Genomic DNA, 18,715 nt, shown 5'->3' on the forward strand with positions numbered 1-18,715 from the left:
TGGTCCTCCTCCCCTTTCCTGATCATTCCCAATACCCTGCTGTTGCTTAAAGGAAAACAGGAATTCTACTGTACAGGAAGAGCTTTATCAGCACCACATGAAGGCAGGCAAGAGATGGAATTTCCTCTGGCAAAAAAGGAGAGCAAGAACACATGAAACAGATCAGACTTGGGGCTGGACCTGCATTACTTGTCACCTGTAAATGACAACTTAGATTAAGCCCACTGTAACACTTCCCAACAAGAAAAGTTTTGAAAAATAAAAAATCTTGGTTGAGAAAATACTGCACACCCTGAGCTATTACAACATCGCAAATACCAAGGACTGTGAATGATGTATGCTGATGCATATATAGCCTGATTCTGACCTTACTGACAGCAATGTAAATCAGAAGTAAATCAAGTGAAGTCAGTGGAGTTACCCTGTGTAAAACCAGTGTATGGGAGATCAGAATCAGGCCATGTATATACAACGAACCATGTCTAGATAATCTTCCAAAACTGATTGATACCACATGTATTACAGCAATGTATAGTGAAGCAGCCAGATAATATTTTTCTACAAACCCAACCAAAACTTTACGGTTCTGATTTAAAGCCCACTGTAGTCAGTTAAATGAGTTCCATTGACTCCAATAGACTTTGGATCAGGCCGTATATAGCCAAAAGCTAATAGGGAGCCAAAATCCTGCTTGCTTTATCTGCACAAAAAGTCCCACTTAAATCAGTTGAGCTATACTAATAAATACATCAGGCAGGATTTGTCCCAGGTTCTACAACAGCCTTAACTTGTCAGCATAGCCAACAGGCTTTAGGATACAAATGCTATTGAACATATTTTCTCTAATATAGAACTGCAACAAAGACTATCAAAAATTACTGATTACACGGTAGTATTATCTGTTTTTTGAGATTGCTGTGCCAGCTAAATCTACCGAAAGCTAATTTACCACCATACCAAAAACCAGAATTAAAATCTGTTACCATCATGTCGCAAGGCAGGTGAAAATGAAAACAAAAGAAAAGATGAAACTTCTGAAGAGTTGAAGCAGCTCAGATGTTATTAAAAATAGACTATGAATGAAAATAAAGTAGGGGGAAGTTCGTAGAGAAATAAAATGCAAAGACTGAGCAAGTTTCTTTCCAGCCTGGATTAAAACAAGAGTTGTGCCTATGAGCTTCTCTTTTTATCTCTGAGTTAGGAAACCACTCAAATAGCTTCAAGCTGAAGGCAAACAGCAGACAGGAGCTCTTCAGCCCTCTGCAGCCTCTTAGCGTCAGCTGTTTGCCGGATGGTAATCAGATAAAGAGCTAGAAGAAATACATGAAAAAGGAAAGAAACAATAGCATGGCATGAGTTTAGCCCTCCAACAATATCAGGCTGGAACCTTCTTTTCGAATATAATAATTGCAACATGTTCACCTAGGCTAAACTTTTCAGAGACCACAGTGAGTTATGTTAATTTTATGCACTGCAGGCTCACTTAAGCTGGTTGCTGTTAAAGCTCCTTGCCACACATATGAAAATTACAATAATTAGCCAGTAACACCTCAGCTATGTTTTAAGGCAAATGTCATCCAAAACCTATCATACGGTATTCAAAAGCTAGACCAGTCTTTTGTTCCAAAAATGTAATGATTTGGAAAGTATCACTGAATCAGACTTCCCGCAGTTAAAAACCCTTGCTGTCTATACCAGTCCAAGTTGTGCTTGACCTCAGTTTGTAGACCAAGTTTTCAAAAGACAGACTGTATTGATTTGGAACTCAGTGGATTTCTTGTGACATTGGTTTCCTGAGGAAAAGAATTTGGCAGCATTTTGTAGAGAGATAAAAATAATAAAGTGGTTATTTGCAATTGTAGTATACTAAGAATATGTTAGATACAGGGAAATCAACTATTCTTTTATATTATTATAGAAGATGTGATCAGTAATCATAAGGGTGGATCATGAGGTATCACTGTTTTGTACTAAGATACCTCTGTGAGTAATCCAACTTCTTACTTTTTTACCTAGAGAGGTTCCAAATTTGCATCCCTCAAGAAGATCTTCCTGGCCATATTCCCGGTCATTTTCAATTATTTTATGACTATTGAAGCAAAAGTGGCACCCAAATATGCATGTTAACAGGATTACCCACTGGACCTAATCAATACAATTTATTACACATATAGAAAACCTCAAAGCCCACTGAAGCTAGTGGCAGTTTTTCTATTGACTTTCTTGGGCTTTGGATCAGGCCCAAAATATTGCTCTAAAATGAGTTATTGATGGCTAGGATTGCTGTATAAACTGTTAATGTGGTTTCTTTGTAATTTGTGAATAATATTGTTAGGTTTAAAAATGTGCTCTGCAGTGGAAAATCAAATAAGAGAGTGGTGTGATTAAGATGCATTTGATGATTTTATATATACGTATACACAAATACACGTATACACTACAACATAGACGCACATGTATTTAATCATGAACTAAACTACTGCAGTGTACCATAGAAGGAACACAGTTCACATGTATCTATTCCCAGTAGTTTTAATAATTGGGAGTCAAATATGGTGCTCTTCTTGCTCTTACCTAATTGTGTTAAAGAGCAGTGTTACCAGGAGAAAAGCAGTGAATACTGAGTGGAGCACAATAGAAGGAGATGGAAAATAGATACAAGAAGCTAGGTCTCCAGGGGCAGTATTTTCTATTTGCCGGGCTACAGACTCGCAGCTGATAATGCAAGTTGTAATTAATATAAAAGCAGGAGACAATATGGGGAAAGCTTGTACTAGCAGGGCCACAGGAGATCACTCTGCTGCTATCCACGGTTTCTCATTTACACACACAGCCTTCCCTAGAACACACAATGTTGCCAGTGTTTTCTCCCTGGAAAGTTAAAAAAAATTGATTTAGCACCATCATTGAATTTTGCTAAATCTAGAAAAGAGCATGGAGAGGACAAGAGTCTCTGGGCATATGAAGCAAATCTGATGTGTTACTCTTTTGTTGATGCTGCAAATCTGGTGGAACCTGCACACATTTTTAACTAGTACTGGATGTCTTAAGAAGAGATGTTCGAAAACACATTTGCTACAGAGCAATCATTTATTAAATCAGGATTGCATGCAGGCATCTGTTTGTTAATATGAGACAGTGCTGGTTGTTTGTCTTTTCATGGTGCAAAAGTTGGTAAGTGAACTCTTCCAAGATGGCTATGTAAATGCAAATGTAGTGCCAGATGATTGTGCATTCCTTGTACACCCAAAACTTCCACTGGGCAAAGTCTGACAAGCAGCCCCAGTGGAGCTGATTGTGATCTCACACTGGTTTTATGATGGTATAACTCAATTAACCACAGTGAAGTTACTCCTGATTTATGTGTAAGTAAGATCAAAATCAGGCCAATTGACTTTAAATGATCATCTTATGAGTACAGTCAACAGGATTCCACCCAGAGACTTTAAGTGATGTTTTAGATGTACAATAAATGCAGGATTGGGCCTATATATTTGCTTATCAAATAAAACTGTGGAAACTACACAACTACAGTGTGTAAATAAATCAGCTACCCATCTGATTCTTAATTAAGATAACTTATAATTAATTTTACCCAATGTCTTGTAAATCAACTTTGCAACTGATCTTAACAAGTGTCACGATGCCTCTGTTTTCCCAGAGACTATGAACCACTGTACTCAGACAAGCAGTACCTTTGAGATCAATGGAACTACTAATGTGATTAAGACAACAAGAATTTGGCCTTGCCTGCCCTGATACATTAAAACACAATGTACTGAGCCAGGCAAAAACCTCACATACACCCATATTTGATATGATCATGTAATTCAGGATGTGAGATCTTAGAAACTGCTGTAGTGAATGGCAATAATAAACACAAACAAAGAAACTTTCAATAAATAAATAAATGAAGCATGAAAAACTCTAATTTGGCTTGGTGTATATATTTACAGTGAAGTCAAGGCTCTGTATCCCTGAGGCTTACCTTCTCACATATCTGTAATATATTACTGACTAGACTTAAAAACAGTGTTGCATTATCCACCAGCATTACACAAGTAAAACAAAATGTAAGGCATTCTGGTCTATTGAAAAGGAGTAATTTGCTTATTTGTACACATGTCTGAGTTTCATACATGGCTATTTAAAAAAAAAACACCCTTGACTTTCTCACCATACTAACATTGAATTTAAGTGAAGTTTCAGGAAGAACTGATGACAGACCTAGAAAGTGGCATCATTCTTAAAGGATGTATAGGCTCCTTACGCTTTGTAGTCAGTTTAACTCTTTGAATCAAACATGTAAACCACCTGTCTGCATAGAATCAAGACTTAAACTGTCAGGATTTTTTATAAGTGATTCCTCCTATTTAATTCTGTCTAGCAACAGTTCTTTTAGAGTGCTACTACTACTTTTAAAATATTTATGATTAATTATTATTATTATTATGCAAAAAACCACCACCAATATAAATATAACTTTCCAATCTACCTTGGGATCAGAGAGACAACATCTAAATCAAAGAAGAAATGCCAGCATCAATGAAATAATGAAATGCATCATTATCTCAGATTTTGGGAACACAATGAAGTGTAATCAAATAAAAATAGCCATATTTACTTGCAATGAAATGCTCAGGAAAAGCACCAGCAATTAAAAACCAGAAAAATTCAACATTCATTTGTGTATTAGAAGCCCCTTAATGACACATGGCAGCAGATCACAAAGAGCTTATAGTAACATTCCAAATTTTAAACTACACACTAAGAAACCTGGTTATATAAAAGTTTTTTGCCTTATCCCTCTTGCTGTAACTATCAAGGTTACCTTTTGACATTTGATAAACCGGTAGGACCCTTTTAGGGTCTGATCCCACATTCCTGGCATTCAGAACATTCTTGATGAAGTCCATAGGATTTTGGGGTGCATGGAGAATGCAGTATCACTGTTCATCTGACAATTTGCTCACTGCTCATCTGACAATGAAATCTGACCAACAGGCAAAACTATGCAACCTGTGACAGATGTCAGAGACCCTCATTTTTTAAATATCTAATTTTCAAGACACCTTTAGATTGCTCAGCACTAATCTTGCTAAAAGGAGTATTAGAATACTTTAAAGCATCTTGATACTCAAAAATCCAAAATAATGAGATCTAGTGTATCCTGATACGAAAACAGAACTATTTAATAGTCAAACTACTATTTCTCTGTTACAACTAGTGCATCAGATGTCTAATCTAGCAAAGACTCTTGTATAAAAAGGAGATAGATATCTATTTACCTGCCTATTTTTAATTATATTTTATGGGTGATCAGTTCATTAGTCAGTTTTCTACTGAAGACTGCATATAAACCAAGGTTGAGCAGAATGAGGCCTTAATCCTGCTCTCACTGAAGTCAGTATCAAGTTAGCGATTAACTTCAATGGGACCAGCATCAGGCCCTAACTCAGACTGGGACTCAGGGAAGAATTGGATGATAGCAGTCAAACTTATGCACAGAAGTAAATAAAGCTGAGCAGAGAAATGCTTAGAAATAGTTTATGATTCTTAAAATACCATGAGCAATAGAGTTTTCAAGCTGAGATAGTTTTCTTTTAAAAACTAAAGGATTTATGAGCAACCTCAGTGGGAATTTAGCATGTGTGGAATGCAGGATTGGGCCCTAGATGTTTATATTGAACAATGATAAATTTTCATTGCTGGGAAACTCAATTTGACCTGCAGTTTGGGCAGGTTTCCCACACCCCCCAGCCCATAACTGATCTGGTGCAAGCAAGGCATGGCTGTAATTAACATCTTTCCATCTACGCCTAATACCTCAAAGCAATAACAAAAAAATAAGAATGTTAAAATTTCAAACACTAATTATGGGCTGTTATATTTACTAAACATAGCAGAATAATAACAAAAAGTTGCAGCTTTTCAGTGGCTAACACTAAAAGATTTGATTTATAAAGTCCCTGCCCCTCTTCCAGTCACTGAATTATATAACATTTAATAGTGCACTAAAATAAAATTCAATATGTGCATTTATTACCAAACAAATATGACAAGACTGCTTATGGCTGCCTGCTTTTCCAGCACAGGTATTGCTTTTGCAAAGATCAATGATTTCTTCCCTGTTCTTATTTCCCTCCCTCCCCTAATTAAGTTATATAAATATCACAACAGTGGCAATCTAGAAGGGAAATATACAGCCTCTGAATATCCCACTTGCAGAAGTCACACGGTAAATATTGGCTAGTCTCGTATTTCTTTTAGTTACTTTCCTTCAGCTGTATTTTCAAGTCTGGCAAAAGGAATAATATTGAGAGTTACATTAGTACCTAATATACTGCTGCCATCACCACCTAACCTACACATACACATAAAACACACACACACACACACACACACACAATGTATCTTGATACCACTTAATAAGAAGAGAGGTGTATGAATTTTGGGGGTGTCAAACAGCTGTCACATACTGTCACCTCCACAAGAGAAACCTTGGCATACAACAAATTAAACTACACTTCTTTTTAGCTGTCATTATTCATAGCCAATCAGTTGAAATGCTTCTAGTATTTCATGTGCAAATAAAACCAAGAGGAAGATCCCTGGATCAGAACAGTGGGCCAACAGATAAAACAGAGGAAACAACATGCTGTCTCTGTCCTTCTGAAGGGGATCATCAACACCCCACACCAATTTTCACCAAATGAGATCTAGCCTGAGGCAATGTATTAAATATGCATATCAAACCAAATGAAAAAATAAACCTGGAGAGTCAAATTGGACAAATTTGCATGCTTGAACTATTTCATTTTTTTAGGTAGATGCACACAAAAGAACAGTTCAATTTTTATTCTGGTATTTGCATACTGACAATTAGAAAAGGTTTTCCTTCTGTATAAATAGAGGTGTATTACTCCTTAATGTAGAACAGCACCGTATAAACACTCCTTATTGTAGCCCTGTCAAAAGTGTGTGTGTGTGTGTGTGTGTGTGTGTGTGTGTGTGTGTGTGTGTGTGTGCAAAGTTTTCTTAGGAAAACAAGCGAACATTTTTTAAAAAATCCAATAAGGAGACACATTTCCCAAAACGCATGAATAAAATGTAACTATGATACAACTCTTCATTTCCCAGTTGGTGTTCTGGTTGCACAAATTATTGCTTCCTTTCAAAACAAATAGCAGGGGGCTAAAGTAAAAAATGTTATAGCTCAAATCTCCAGGAAATAAAAGGCTTTAAATTATAATACCCAATGAAGTGGTAAACCCTAAAGGGTGCAAGATAAATGGGTTGTCATATTTACTTGAGTTTGTTTTTTGGGCCACAAAAACAACAGGAGATTCTTCTTAGTGAAGATAATAGTTATCAAATTATCAAAATGCTAACCCCTTCCAACCTTGTCCTATCATTGTGTGTGAATTTAAATATTATAATAGAGTACTGCAAATTGGCTTGAGCATTCGCCATCTGCCAGAACCCTAAACAGGCTAGTTTATCTAATCTCTTCAATATAAACATCAGCATGCTCCATTTCTACACTTCCACTTGAAACACACTCTTGTAAAGAAACTGTACTGGAAAAAAGATGTAGGGTTTTTGTATTGCTCTGAATTAGACAGAATGAGCCTATATCTTTCAGGTTGCCATTCATTTAAATTTCTTTTCTACTGGTCCCATAATGCTTGTGCATACAAATTTAGGGTTGAAAATGCTATAAAACAGATATTTTAAAACTACTGTCATGCCTCATAGACTCTATTATCTACAGATGAGATAACTGATAAGCAGAGAAACTTTCAGTAACTGCTGCATACATTTTTCTTTGAAAATAATAAGTTTAAAATGCATACTGTCATAAGAATCTAGCCCCACAAGGTTTACCAAATGCTAATGAAGAATTGAAAGCTAAACCCTGGAATACAGAAACCATTTCCAGTGTCCTGGAACTTCAAGCATTAAAGACTTTTTTTTAAATATATATTTTTTATTTCTTACCATGACCCTCGATACCACTCAAATATAATTATTAAAGGTGCAAACAACATATTTTCAAATTTAAAAAACTCATAGGAATCAGATTATCTATTAATTTAAATCTACTTTTCTTACTACACAAGACAAGACAGGTAGGTGCCTGTGCAGAACACTGTTAAAACACACCAGGCATTAAATGCATACTTCAGTCGCTAAAATATTAGATGTATCATTTAGATTATGAGTTCAAATGAACCTAAAACTGTGTAAACCCCTTTCTCTCCAGGGATGCATTCCTATAAATAAACTATAGTTCACACCCACTCTTTTTAATAATAGCTATTTTGTTCCCTTTTCTCCTCTACCAGCTGCAATCTTTTCTTTCATTTTCCCTCTCCAAATGTCTATTTATTTGTATATACACATCCTAAAGCATTACAAGATCTGCTCCAAAACACAAACCAGAGAAGTAAAGCCATTCTTCCTAACATAAGCACCACGGTTTAAACCAACACACATAACAATAACTCACCAACTACTAAAGTGTTAAAATCAACCACTAACCTACGGTTACTCAATCATAATTCTCTCCAGCTTTCTGTAATACATTGTTAATAATTGGTTCATCAAGGTTACTGTCTTTTATTATGAAGATGCTTCAGGCACTTGGCAATAAGTCCATATTCTGACAATAAGTTGCTATCAAGCAAATGCATTGGAAACTTCAATGTGTTAACCCTTTTCTTAATGAAAGGTGAAACTGCCAATAATTCTCATCACTTGTCATCTGCACAAAGGGGGGGGGGGGGAGTCACCAAACTTTAGTCCCTAACTTTCTCGACACTGTTTTCCTGCATTGCCGAATTGATTACAGGGATGGCAAAGCAGAAAAAGCACCGATCACCAGATCACATAGATAATTCGCTATCGCTGCAAGTCGCCCAGATCAGGAGGAAACTTAACAAATCATAAGCAAACTCCCTATGCTACAGATAGACTGAGAAAGCGGGGAGGGAGAGTCAACTGTAAGAACTTTAAATCTCGCAGGGGAATGGGGGCAGGGAGCAGAGAGAGACACTGGCTAAAAAAGGAGCCTTCTAAGCAGGTTAGTCTCTTTAAACATGCTATAAAGGGATCAAGTTGACTTACATGGTCGGCTAAATTTGTGGAAGATCCTGAGAGTTCTTCATGGTCAGATTTGGAGCTGCCATCCCTTTCGTCAATAACTAGATCTATTGGCATTTTTCCTTTCAAACAGCTAATGTACCGATGGCAAAAATTATCGCACAACTCGTGGACCTGGGGGAGGAAAAAGGAAGACAAAATATCGAATTGCAACTTTTTTTTTCGTAGCAAGAGCAACTCTGTGATCTATTCCACGAGTAACTCTAATTAAGGGGCATAATAGTGGAAGGCAAGGAAACAATAGAGAAATTGTTGCGGCACATATTATTCTCTAGAGACTTGCCGCAGCAACAAGTTAGAGAGAGACACAGAAAGAGAGACAGAGACAGAGCGAGAGACTGGGCTCAGTCTAGTATATAGATGAAACCCCGATTTGTTGATAACATCAAAACATTGGAAAGTGGACCAAGGCAATATCGTTGGAGCATATACAGTTCAGCCAGGTAGAGTTGTTAACATAGGAGAGGGGATCTGTTTGAAGTGGGGCTAGAGCTGTATGTATTTCCAGGCCTTGTAAAAATAAATAAGTGCTCTTATGGTTTGAAAAGATCCCAGTTTGATCTCAAAACATAGCTACTCCCCAGAGGAACCGCCACCTCTTGCTTAATCACAACAGCTAATGCTCAGATGAATATGGCGATCGGATCTGGATTAGAGCAGAGGTTATTTAATTCTGTAAGAAATAACCCGAATCCGCGAAATCGCACCCACTGAAAGAAAGAGTAGGGTGAATGTAAAGGGGTTCAACTATTTTTCAAGGACCCGATTCGAATTGCAATGAAAAAGAAACGCCGGGCTGGACTTCACATGTTTATCGAATGCCACATGCTCCTTACGGTCCAGATTACAGTATCGCTCTGGCTTTCCCCTCTAGTCTTTTGCCCGGTTCACAAGTGTCTGCAACCAAACCGGAGGGGGGGGGGGGGGGGAGAAGAAGAGATAACGAGAGTAGGATCCACAGTCCCCAGCACCCTGGGTCTTACCTTTTCTAATTCCAACAGATGAAACCTTAGTACTTGTATTGCTTGGATCATCTGCAAGAAAGTTTTGAGCAAGGAGTTATTTGTGAGAAGGGACGCACTGGGGTCTGCGCATAGCTGCGAGCCCCAATGGGCAGAGAAGGGGCTTGTCAGGGCGCACACTCATTAGCCAGGTTTTTAGCTCATTGGTCACGCCTGAGCAATTTTGATCAACTTTAACCCCCAGCACTGGATTTTTATAACGTGGATTTGAGGAGCGGGGATTCGCGTTGCACTGGGAGCTAGAGAAATCTCCCTCCCTCTCCCCAGTATTTATTTCTGGGGTTCCACACAGCACCCAACCACGCACACACCTTAAAAGAAAGAAAAAAGGGAAACGCTCAAAATGCACCGTTTGGCATCTCCTTTACAAGCAGCTTTGGGCACTTTTACTATTGAAATCAGCCGCATTAGCAAAAGAATTGCGCTAGAAATCTCCAGCTCGCTCTCTCTTTTTAGTTATTTCCTTCCCTGTCGCTTCCCGGGGCTTTAAACACAGCTTTGCAATGCATTGGGACACTGGTTCACTTTAAAGGGGAAGCTCTTTGAAGCCTCTCGGATGCAGGGTTTTTTTTAAATCTTTCTCTTCCCCTGTCCCCCCCCCCCAAACCCTGGATAGCTGAACCTGTAACTTGCGGCCGCCCCCAGCCTCCTCACTTATAATGATCCCTTCATGTTTTTAGCAAGGTGCTCATCATTAATGGGACAAACTGGAGGAAGGGGGGCAAATGTAGAAGCCTTACCAAATTGTCCAACTCTGGGTTTGAAGAAAAAAGTGGCTTTTCAGCGCGGACCTGCGAGAAGTAGGACAGGCAGTGTGAATTACAGCCCCGCTTCAAAGCCCTGTAAAGCCAGTCACTTGCAGCAAAAACGTGTGACAAACTAGCGAGGAGAAATACGCCCGGGCCAGATTAAAATATGAATACACTCCGCGAAATAACAGTGTATGTGAAAAAGAGTCTGAACTGCGGCCAGCCCGGTGCCTCTCAGAGCCCTCTCCTTTGGAACTCTTGTATTTCTCGGGTTGAGTGTCTGGCTAAAAAGCCTCTCACAGGGACTGGCTTGGTGGGGATGAGGGTCTGGGGGGGAGCCAGGAGTTGGTGAACTAGTGTAAACAGTCTAGAACCGGCTCTTTTTCGGTTGAGGCCAATTCGGATCGATGGCAGAGCACATTTTCCACCCCACACCTCCACCCCGACTTCCAGGGCAGAATTAACAGCCCGGAGCCGCCTCCTCTCTCTCTCTTTCTGAAAGTGAGGTAATAGGTGGCTTGTGTGTCTGTCTATGTGTGTGGATGGGGAAATCGGGATCGGGGGGCTGTGAAAAAGTGTTGGACCTGTTTAGCGAAGACCGCGATGTCCTCGTTGAAAGAGTCCGAGGAGCAGACATCCCCGCCGGCCACACCAGGCTCCCGGGGAGTGCAGGTCGCCAGCTCGCACTTCTCAAAGACCAGCGCTAAGAGGGGGAACAACGGGTGCCTACCGGGCAGTGACACACAAAGAAGGGGGGGGGAGGCAAGAAAGAAGAGCTCTAATCAACAAGTATATCCACACAAACACTACACCCTGCAGCCCTCCACAATGCCTTCAAACAGAGCAAATGCAAGTTACAACTTCACAAAATATTTAAAAAATGTAAAATCCCAAACCGCATCCACTGTTGGATCCCACAGACCAGAGACAAAAATAACCTAAGCACAGAAGAAAACAAACGCATGCACACATCACGGGAGCTCAGCTGTGAATCTTACACTTTTAGCCACAGCTTTAAATAATACGAAACCAGGACAATCCCATCCCTGCCCCCAAGCTATAACCTAAAATGAGAAACACTGTTACGCAAACTGTTCGAACGACTTCGTATTTGGGTTTTTTTTCTTTATTATTTTTAAAGGAGACTGCTAGCTAAAATGTGGTAAAGTTTCCTGGCTTAGCAAGCACACCCAAGTAAAATACCAGCTGTCTAGATAACTGAGCTGGATGGGGGGGGGGGGGGGGGGAGAGGGAGAAACACTTCTAGAAATATTTTCCCATAATTGGAGTAGTCATGAAAAATATCTGTGTTAAGTAGTAAGTGTGTGTTTGCCTATTTCACCCTTTTGTGGCTCTGAGCGGGGGCCCTTCTTATGTCACAGAGGTTACTAGCTCTTCTTTTGGGGTAATTTACTGCACTGAAAGGAATCTGTGTCATTCCCCCAAGCACTGCATTGGCACAGGGCTGGGAGATTTTGCTGTTGTTTTGGTTTGGGGGTTGTATTTTTTCCTTTCTAAACAGGGAAGCTCATCTCACTGCCTCCATTTTTCCCCCTTTAGAAGTGAGCCCCTTGATTATTACTCTGTCTTCCGCGATTTGACTACCTCTTTATTTACAGTGCTGGAGGAGTGTTATTATGGCATCTTGGTCAACCAGAACAACACAGCTTCAGCTAAAATTCAGTACCGTGTTATCCACCCACTCTGTCTCAACTCCTAACTTGTGCCTCTCCGGGTGTGAAATAAAAAAAGAAAAACAATTGTTATGTGTAAGGGTGTATTTTCTGATGCCTGTAGGTACTTTACTTCCCTCCTATGTAATTACACTTTAATTTTTTTATTAATTATTAGTAGTACTGCTAATTAAAAGACACACCAGAGGTTTCCCTGCACAACAGTAATTTTTTTTTGTTTCTCCTAAAACCCTTCTTAGCCGTGCCTACCAAGTCCTTTTCTCTAAAGCAGACTTTAGCCAGAGTTACCCCTCCAACCTCTCCAGCCTCCTCTCGCTCTCTCACCCTGCCCCTGCCTCCTTCTCCAGGGCCAAAACACACAAGCTGCAAGCCGGGCTATGGCGCCCGGGTTGCCCTGGATGTACCTACCCGTAGATCGCATCCTTGTCCCGCTTCAAGGCGTCGTTGACAGCCGATCCCATGCTGGCCGGCATGACATTGGGGTGCGGGGCGTGGGCTCCATAGTGCTGGCTGGCATGTAGCGGCGGCCCGTGGTTCAAGTGGTGAACCGGGGGGATCGGCCGTGGAGCGTGAGGGTCTCCGTACATGGAAGCCGGCACCCCTACTCCGTCCATCCCGCCGTAATGGGGCAGCTCATCGTACTGTCAAAAAATGGACCGAGAGAGAGAAAGAGAGAGAGAGAGAGAGTAGAAAGGAGGAGGAAAAAAAACAAAACAAAAAACAAACAACAACAACAAAAGTCAGAAGAGAGTAAAGCACCCAGACAGACACAACACAGCAAAACCAAACAGAGCAGCCACAACGGAGGGAGAGTTATAAAAATGAAATAAAATAAAATAAAAGAGAAGAAGCTAGCCAGGGTAGGGAGGGAGGGGGCCGTGTGAGGAGGGAAAGGGGTACGGGGGGGGGGGGGAAGAGGTCTGCTTCAATCAAGGAAGAAGAAACCCTAACAAGGAAACTGGGATGAAAAGGAAGGAAATGAAGGAGAAACTCGAGTTACTCTGAATGAGAAGGCAAAGAGCAGAAATAAATGAATAAACAGACTCAAAAGCCAATAAATAAATAAAGAACTAAACACTGGGAAGAGGAGAGGAGGAGGAAGGGTGCATGGGGGGGAGGGGTGGAAATAATCTGAAAGTTACCAGAAACATTATTTAGTAGCAATTCCCCTTGTCCTTGTCAAAGTCAGAGACAAAACAAGCAGCAATGTATGTGTGTGTAGATATATGTGTATATATATCCCAGGCAGCAGCAGCGGCAGCGGCAGCGGCAGCAGCAGCAGCCAGCCTCCCCTTGTGAAACCCGTGCTACTGAGCAGCTAGAGTAGCAGGGAAATCGCGCTGCTGGGGGAAAAGCTGGAGAGGAAAAAAGCGTGGAACAATTGCAGAGACACACAGAGAGAGTGAGAGAGTGAGACACACGCGCGCACACACACACACACGCAAAGCTGGTGAATAATTTTTGCTGCTATTTTTTAATACTGGCCGCCATCATCATCAGCAACAGAGGAGAGCAAATCGGACAGGCCCCTCTTAAGAGAGGATTTATATATAGGTAAGTGTTGGAGATTTAAACCTACCCTTTGCGCCATCAGTCTGCGCTCCAATAAACTCCTGGATGTGTCGTATATTTAATATCCCAGTCCAGAAAAGAAAGTGATTTACAATGAAGAAGATTCCTTTTTTTTTTGGCAACCCACTTATAGACTTCTCTTATTCTCCCGTTTGGGTCAATAATAATAGTAATAATGACAACAATAATAAAAAATAATCAGCCAAGAACCACGATGTTTGTGTATTTCTTCTTTTTTCTTTCTCTCACTCTTTCCTTTTTCTTTCTCTCTCTCTCTTTTCCTTTTTTCTTTCTCTAAGCAAAAAAAAAAAAAATAAAAAAATAAAAAAAATTGTCAAGCCCCCAAACTGAAGGTTACGATCGGCCCGTCAGCAACCCACATGTAACCAAACTGTCGTGTCTCATGGCTTTTTGCCACTCCAGCTGTCAATCAAAGCCAGGGAATGTCAAGGTAGTGAATGAATGATGGTTGATGATGATGAAGAAGAGAGGAGGAATCTTTTTAACCCCGGTTTCTTCTTCCAGTAACTCCGCGTTTGGGTTGTGCCTTTTAGGATCGCTATAGGTTTTTTTTTAAGTACTAGGAAGGGGGGTGGGGAAAGATGCGAAGAAAAATTGAATAGTTTGCGAAACCTGGACTTCCCCCTTTCTCTCTCTCTCTCTTTTTTTCCTGGTAGGTATTTTGTCTCTCTCTCTGAGATGAGTGAGTGTCAGTAAGTGTTGGCAGGTTGGCTGCTGGCTGGCTTATAGAAGAGGCTCAGTTTTGCAGCGCTGATCGGCGGGAGAATGAAATGACGGAACCCGGAAGTAGTGGTGGCCATAGCCAGTCCTACAACAGAGACACATACAAGGGAGAGGGGAGAGGGAGAGGAGAGCACAGGGAGAGAGAGCGCGCGCGAGCGAGCGAGCGAATAAAGCCTGTGATATGCAGAGTATGTAATCAGGACTGCTTCAACGCCACATGGGGGGAGCCATACCACAGATCATACCCATAGCAAATCAACCTTCCTTTTCATATAGGAAAGAGGGAGTGTGTGAGAAAGAGGGAGACACAGGAGGAGGAGGAGGAAGAGAGAGAAAGTGTGTGTGTTTGAGAGAGAGGGGAAGAGGGAAAACTGCAGAAAGCAAGAAGAAAAGTACGATAGGAGCCTAGACCTGGTTTGGTTTTCACTAGATTATTTTACCAGCGAAATCTATACTGCTTTACCGCGCTGTTTAGCATATTGTTAACATTGTTTTTATCTTCAGATACCACGGTAGTCGCGGACGGTATGCAAGTCTGTGGGAATCGACAGTTAAAACGTAAAGAGGCATATAAAGTTGATCTTCCATAGGAAACAAGCTTTGCTTTTCCCAAGTACTGCGTCTCTGCCAGAATGTGATGTTTAAAGTGTGGTTTCTTTACTTGTGTGAATTCCTTACGCTGTTGACAAATTAATTTTCCAGGACCTGAAGAGAACACCTCATTCCAACTATATCTGGCATTGTTCTTCATTAAGTGTTCGCTTCTATCAACTGCAGTTGTGATGTGCGGGGGAGGGGGACGGGGGGAAGAAGGGGAAGGAAGGACATCCCTTTAGTTTTGTGATGGGGTTTTCAGTCTTTAAAAGAGGCTTTAAAACAAAAATCATAGTCACTCTTGTATGAGAAGCCCAAATGTTATGCAGATTTTGTTTGCAGGTTCAATTTGAGCATGTCATTGGGTCTCGTATGTATGTATGCATGTACGTATGTCTGTGTGTATGTTGCTGGACTTGCTCTATATCTCTGTTGTATTTGGGGAATGTATGCTGAAGTATTAACTCGGTAATGCCTTCTAATGGTAGTGCTAATTACAGTAGGGTTATTTAGCAAATTAAGTGAGCTGGTGCACCCCCCTGGAGCACCCAATGAACTTTTTTTACACACACACACTCTCTCTCTCTCTCACACACACACACACACACACACACACACACACTTCTCTCGCCCAATCACTGCAGGAACTAAAGCATGCCTTACCTCAGAGCAGTCAATTACCAAAGCTACCCAAGATCATCAATCATGAAGGATGCTTGAAATTTAGGGGCGGAGCGATGGTCAAACTATCGATTGCTGCACTTTTGTCCTCTCTTCCTCCCCCCCCCCCCCCAACCCTTTCTCGTTCACGGTTCCCTGCACATAAAATCTAAAACAGACTATCCCGTTAATAGTGGGATTTATCAATGATTATGTTCCCAGTTGTGAATGTGGCCTGATACATAGATGGCTTTTAAACATACATCGCAAAAATGCATTTGAGTCAGTTAGGGATTGTTTATTATTGTTTTCTTAAGATTTTTTTTAAACTAACTAGCTAACTAAATGAATAAAAAACCCAAAGGGTAATTATAGAAATTTGGCTAGATTTTAATGGGCATAGAGAATGAGCTCCAGAGGTCAATAAACCCCTCGAAAATGATGAATGATTGAGTACCTGTGATGATGATAGTGATTACCGGAGCAATTAAACAGTTTGATTAAATGAGCCATCATAACAATGATGTCTGCGGGAAATCAGCCCTCACATATAAAGAAAGATAGTGTGTAGGGCTGACAAACGCCAGTGGGCATTCCTACGAGTTCTGATAGGGGTGAGCCCTGCAGAGCAGACTGTATTTACAAATATGAGAGCAATATGGAGCAAAGTCACTCCGGTACTTTTAGTTAGACTTGCACCCGGCTTAAAAATCGTCAGAAGCCGAAGAGCAAACCAGTGGTTTTTTTTCCCCCCTAGCGGATCTCCTCCAAGATTAAAGCTAGCCCTAAAAGCAACCGATATTCTGTGATTGACTTTCACGGGACTATAAAGAAAGGTGAGTAAACAGCCCTTAGTATGTAGATCTCTTTCCAGAAGTGGTTAAGTCGATTCATTTTGCAGGGAAAGAGCTGCTCTTGTTGTGCAGTATTTTATACTCTGTCGTATAAATCGGTAACGCAATTCAACATATTCATGGTAATGAATACTTGGCTAATCCTTTGGGTGCACGGAGACCTACAGAGCAGTAGGTTATGCAAATCCTTTCCTAGTTTTACAGCTGTACTTTTCTAACAGATTTTTTAAGAGATCTAGTCATTGATGAATGGTATTTGCTTTTTTTCGCTTCCTAGAAAGGTGCCAAATTCCTAAACTTCACCGGAATCATTTGACCAAGGTACCTCCAAAACACCTAAAGTGCTGGGCTATATTTTTAGATGTGTAGCTTTTCAACTTATTTTCTAATAGAGACAGTATGAATTCAGCCGTGTGTCTCATTTCATATAGGTTCCGAGTGTATGAGAGGGTCTTTCACTGTAGTATAGCTGTATAAAAGTAATCTAGTTCCACTGAAGTCTTCAGTGGATTTGTTCTGATTCCAGGCTATATGTATTGTGATGAAAGTTTATCCGTTTCCTTCGAAAAAGGAAGTTTCTACACCACTTGATTTACAAAGAGCGCGCTTTATTAATTGTATCATTATTTTATACTTCGTTTTTTCACATGCCAGATTTTCATACTATTCAATGTGGATTTCTATTCTCCAGACTAAAGAATTGCTAGAGAGCAACATACATATAGCTACAAAAGCAGCAAAACAGATTTTTGCAGCACCAAGCTCTATTCTTTTCACAATTTTCATTTTAAACTAAAGCCCTTGAGCTGGCTAGCTCTGGTGTGGGGGTGCCATTTAGAAGCAGGAGCAACTTTTAAAAATTATTTTAAGATGATAGAAAGTGAAATTTCATGTGGTCAGCTAAAGGATTTTCATGCTCCCCGTTGTGTCATTTTTTAATGCACAGGGTTGAAGAATGATGGGATCTTTTCCCACTGTCCCAGTAGATTAAAGCAGTTTAATTTAAAGCAGTTTAAAGCGCTACAGAGCCATTAGAAGATCTAAATGTAATGCCCCAAAATATTTGATATATTCAGGTTTAGGTCTAAATGTAAGAAACAGAAGCAACAGCACTCTTGAGTTGGGGTGTGTGTGTGGGGGGGGGGGGGGTTCCCTCCCGCATGGTGGAGTACTTTTAAAAAATCAGTAATTTTGGGAGATTAAATTGGCTGATTTCCAATTTCGGGTGCACACACTACAAAGGCTGTTCCCGTGAAAAGTATGAGAGAGACGCATCATTTGTTTTTTTGCAGGTCAGACCAAAGTCCAAAGAGAAATTAGGTGTCCGGTGTGGAAGTGCATCTCCGTCAACAGCTAGCTCCTTTTGCCGAGGCTGGAAATGGTTTTAACAGGCGGTAAAATTTCATCTTGTGGTGTCAAATTGGGGTCAGTTTGGGGTTAGAGCTCTCAGTGTCCGAGAAGGAGCTGTCCAGCTGTGTGGGGATTCATTAAGGGCAAAAGATCCGTTTCAAGAAAAACAATGCAAAGACAATCAGAGGGCTAAAGATCCTCTTCAAATCGCATTTTACAAGTGCACCAGAACAAATATGGACGCTGAAACCTATTTCCTTCAAACTCCCAAATCGGCTTCTTAACTCTTGGAGGGAGTGAGAGAGAAACAT

The 18,715-nt window shown here is 40.5% G+C and overlaps 1 protein-coding gene across 18 annotated transcripts in view; it reads right to left on the reverse strand.

The window, feature by feature from the left end:
* Positions 1 to 14,826, reverse strand: part of MEIS2 (Meis homeobox 2) — a 203,460-nt gene extending 188,634 nt beyond the window's left edge. For 14 of the 18 annotated variants that reach the window (XM_006132700.3, XM_006132698.3, XM_075927029.1 and 11 more), the window contains exons 1-6: positions 14,210 to 14,826; positions 13,039 to 13,271; positions 11,521 to 11,662; positions 10,928 to 10,978; positions 10,149 to 10,199; positions 9,130 to 9,279 (exon numbers count right to left, since the gene is read on the reverse strand). In XM_006132700.3, coding sequence (XP_006132762.1) covers positions 9,130 to 9,279; positions 10,149 to 10,199; positions 10,928 to 10,978; positions 11,521 to 11,662; positions 13,039 to 13,271; positions 14,210 to 14,221 — 639 coding nt within the window. In that variant the 5' untranslated portion in view covers positions 14,222 to 14,826. Of the gene's footprint in view, positions 1 to 9,129; positions 9,280 to 10,148; positions 10,200 to 10,927; positions 10,979 to 11,520; positions 11,663 to 13,038; positions 13,272 to 13,772; positions 14,120 to 14,209 lie in introns of those variants that run through there. The other 4 variants (XM_075927026.1, XM_075927032.1, XM_006132704.4 and 1 more) reach the window with 2 other exon arrangements.
* Between the last annotated feature and the right edge of the window lie 3,889 nt (positions 14,827 to 18,715).

This window comes from Pelodiscus sinensis, chromosome 4, assembly GCF_049634645.1.
Source record: "Pelodiscus sinensis isolate JC-2024 chromosome 4, ASM4963464v1, whole genome shotgun sequence".
NCBI classification, from domain to species: Eukaryota; Metazoa; Chordata; order Testudines; family Trionychidae; genus Pelodiscus; species Pelodiscus sinensis.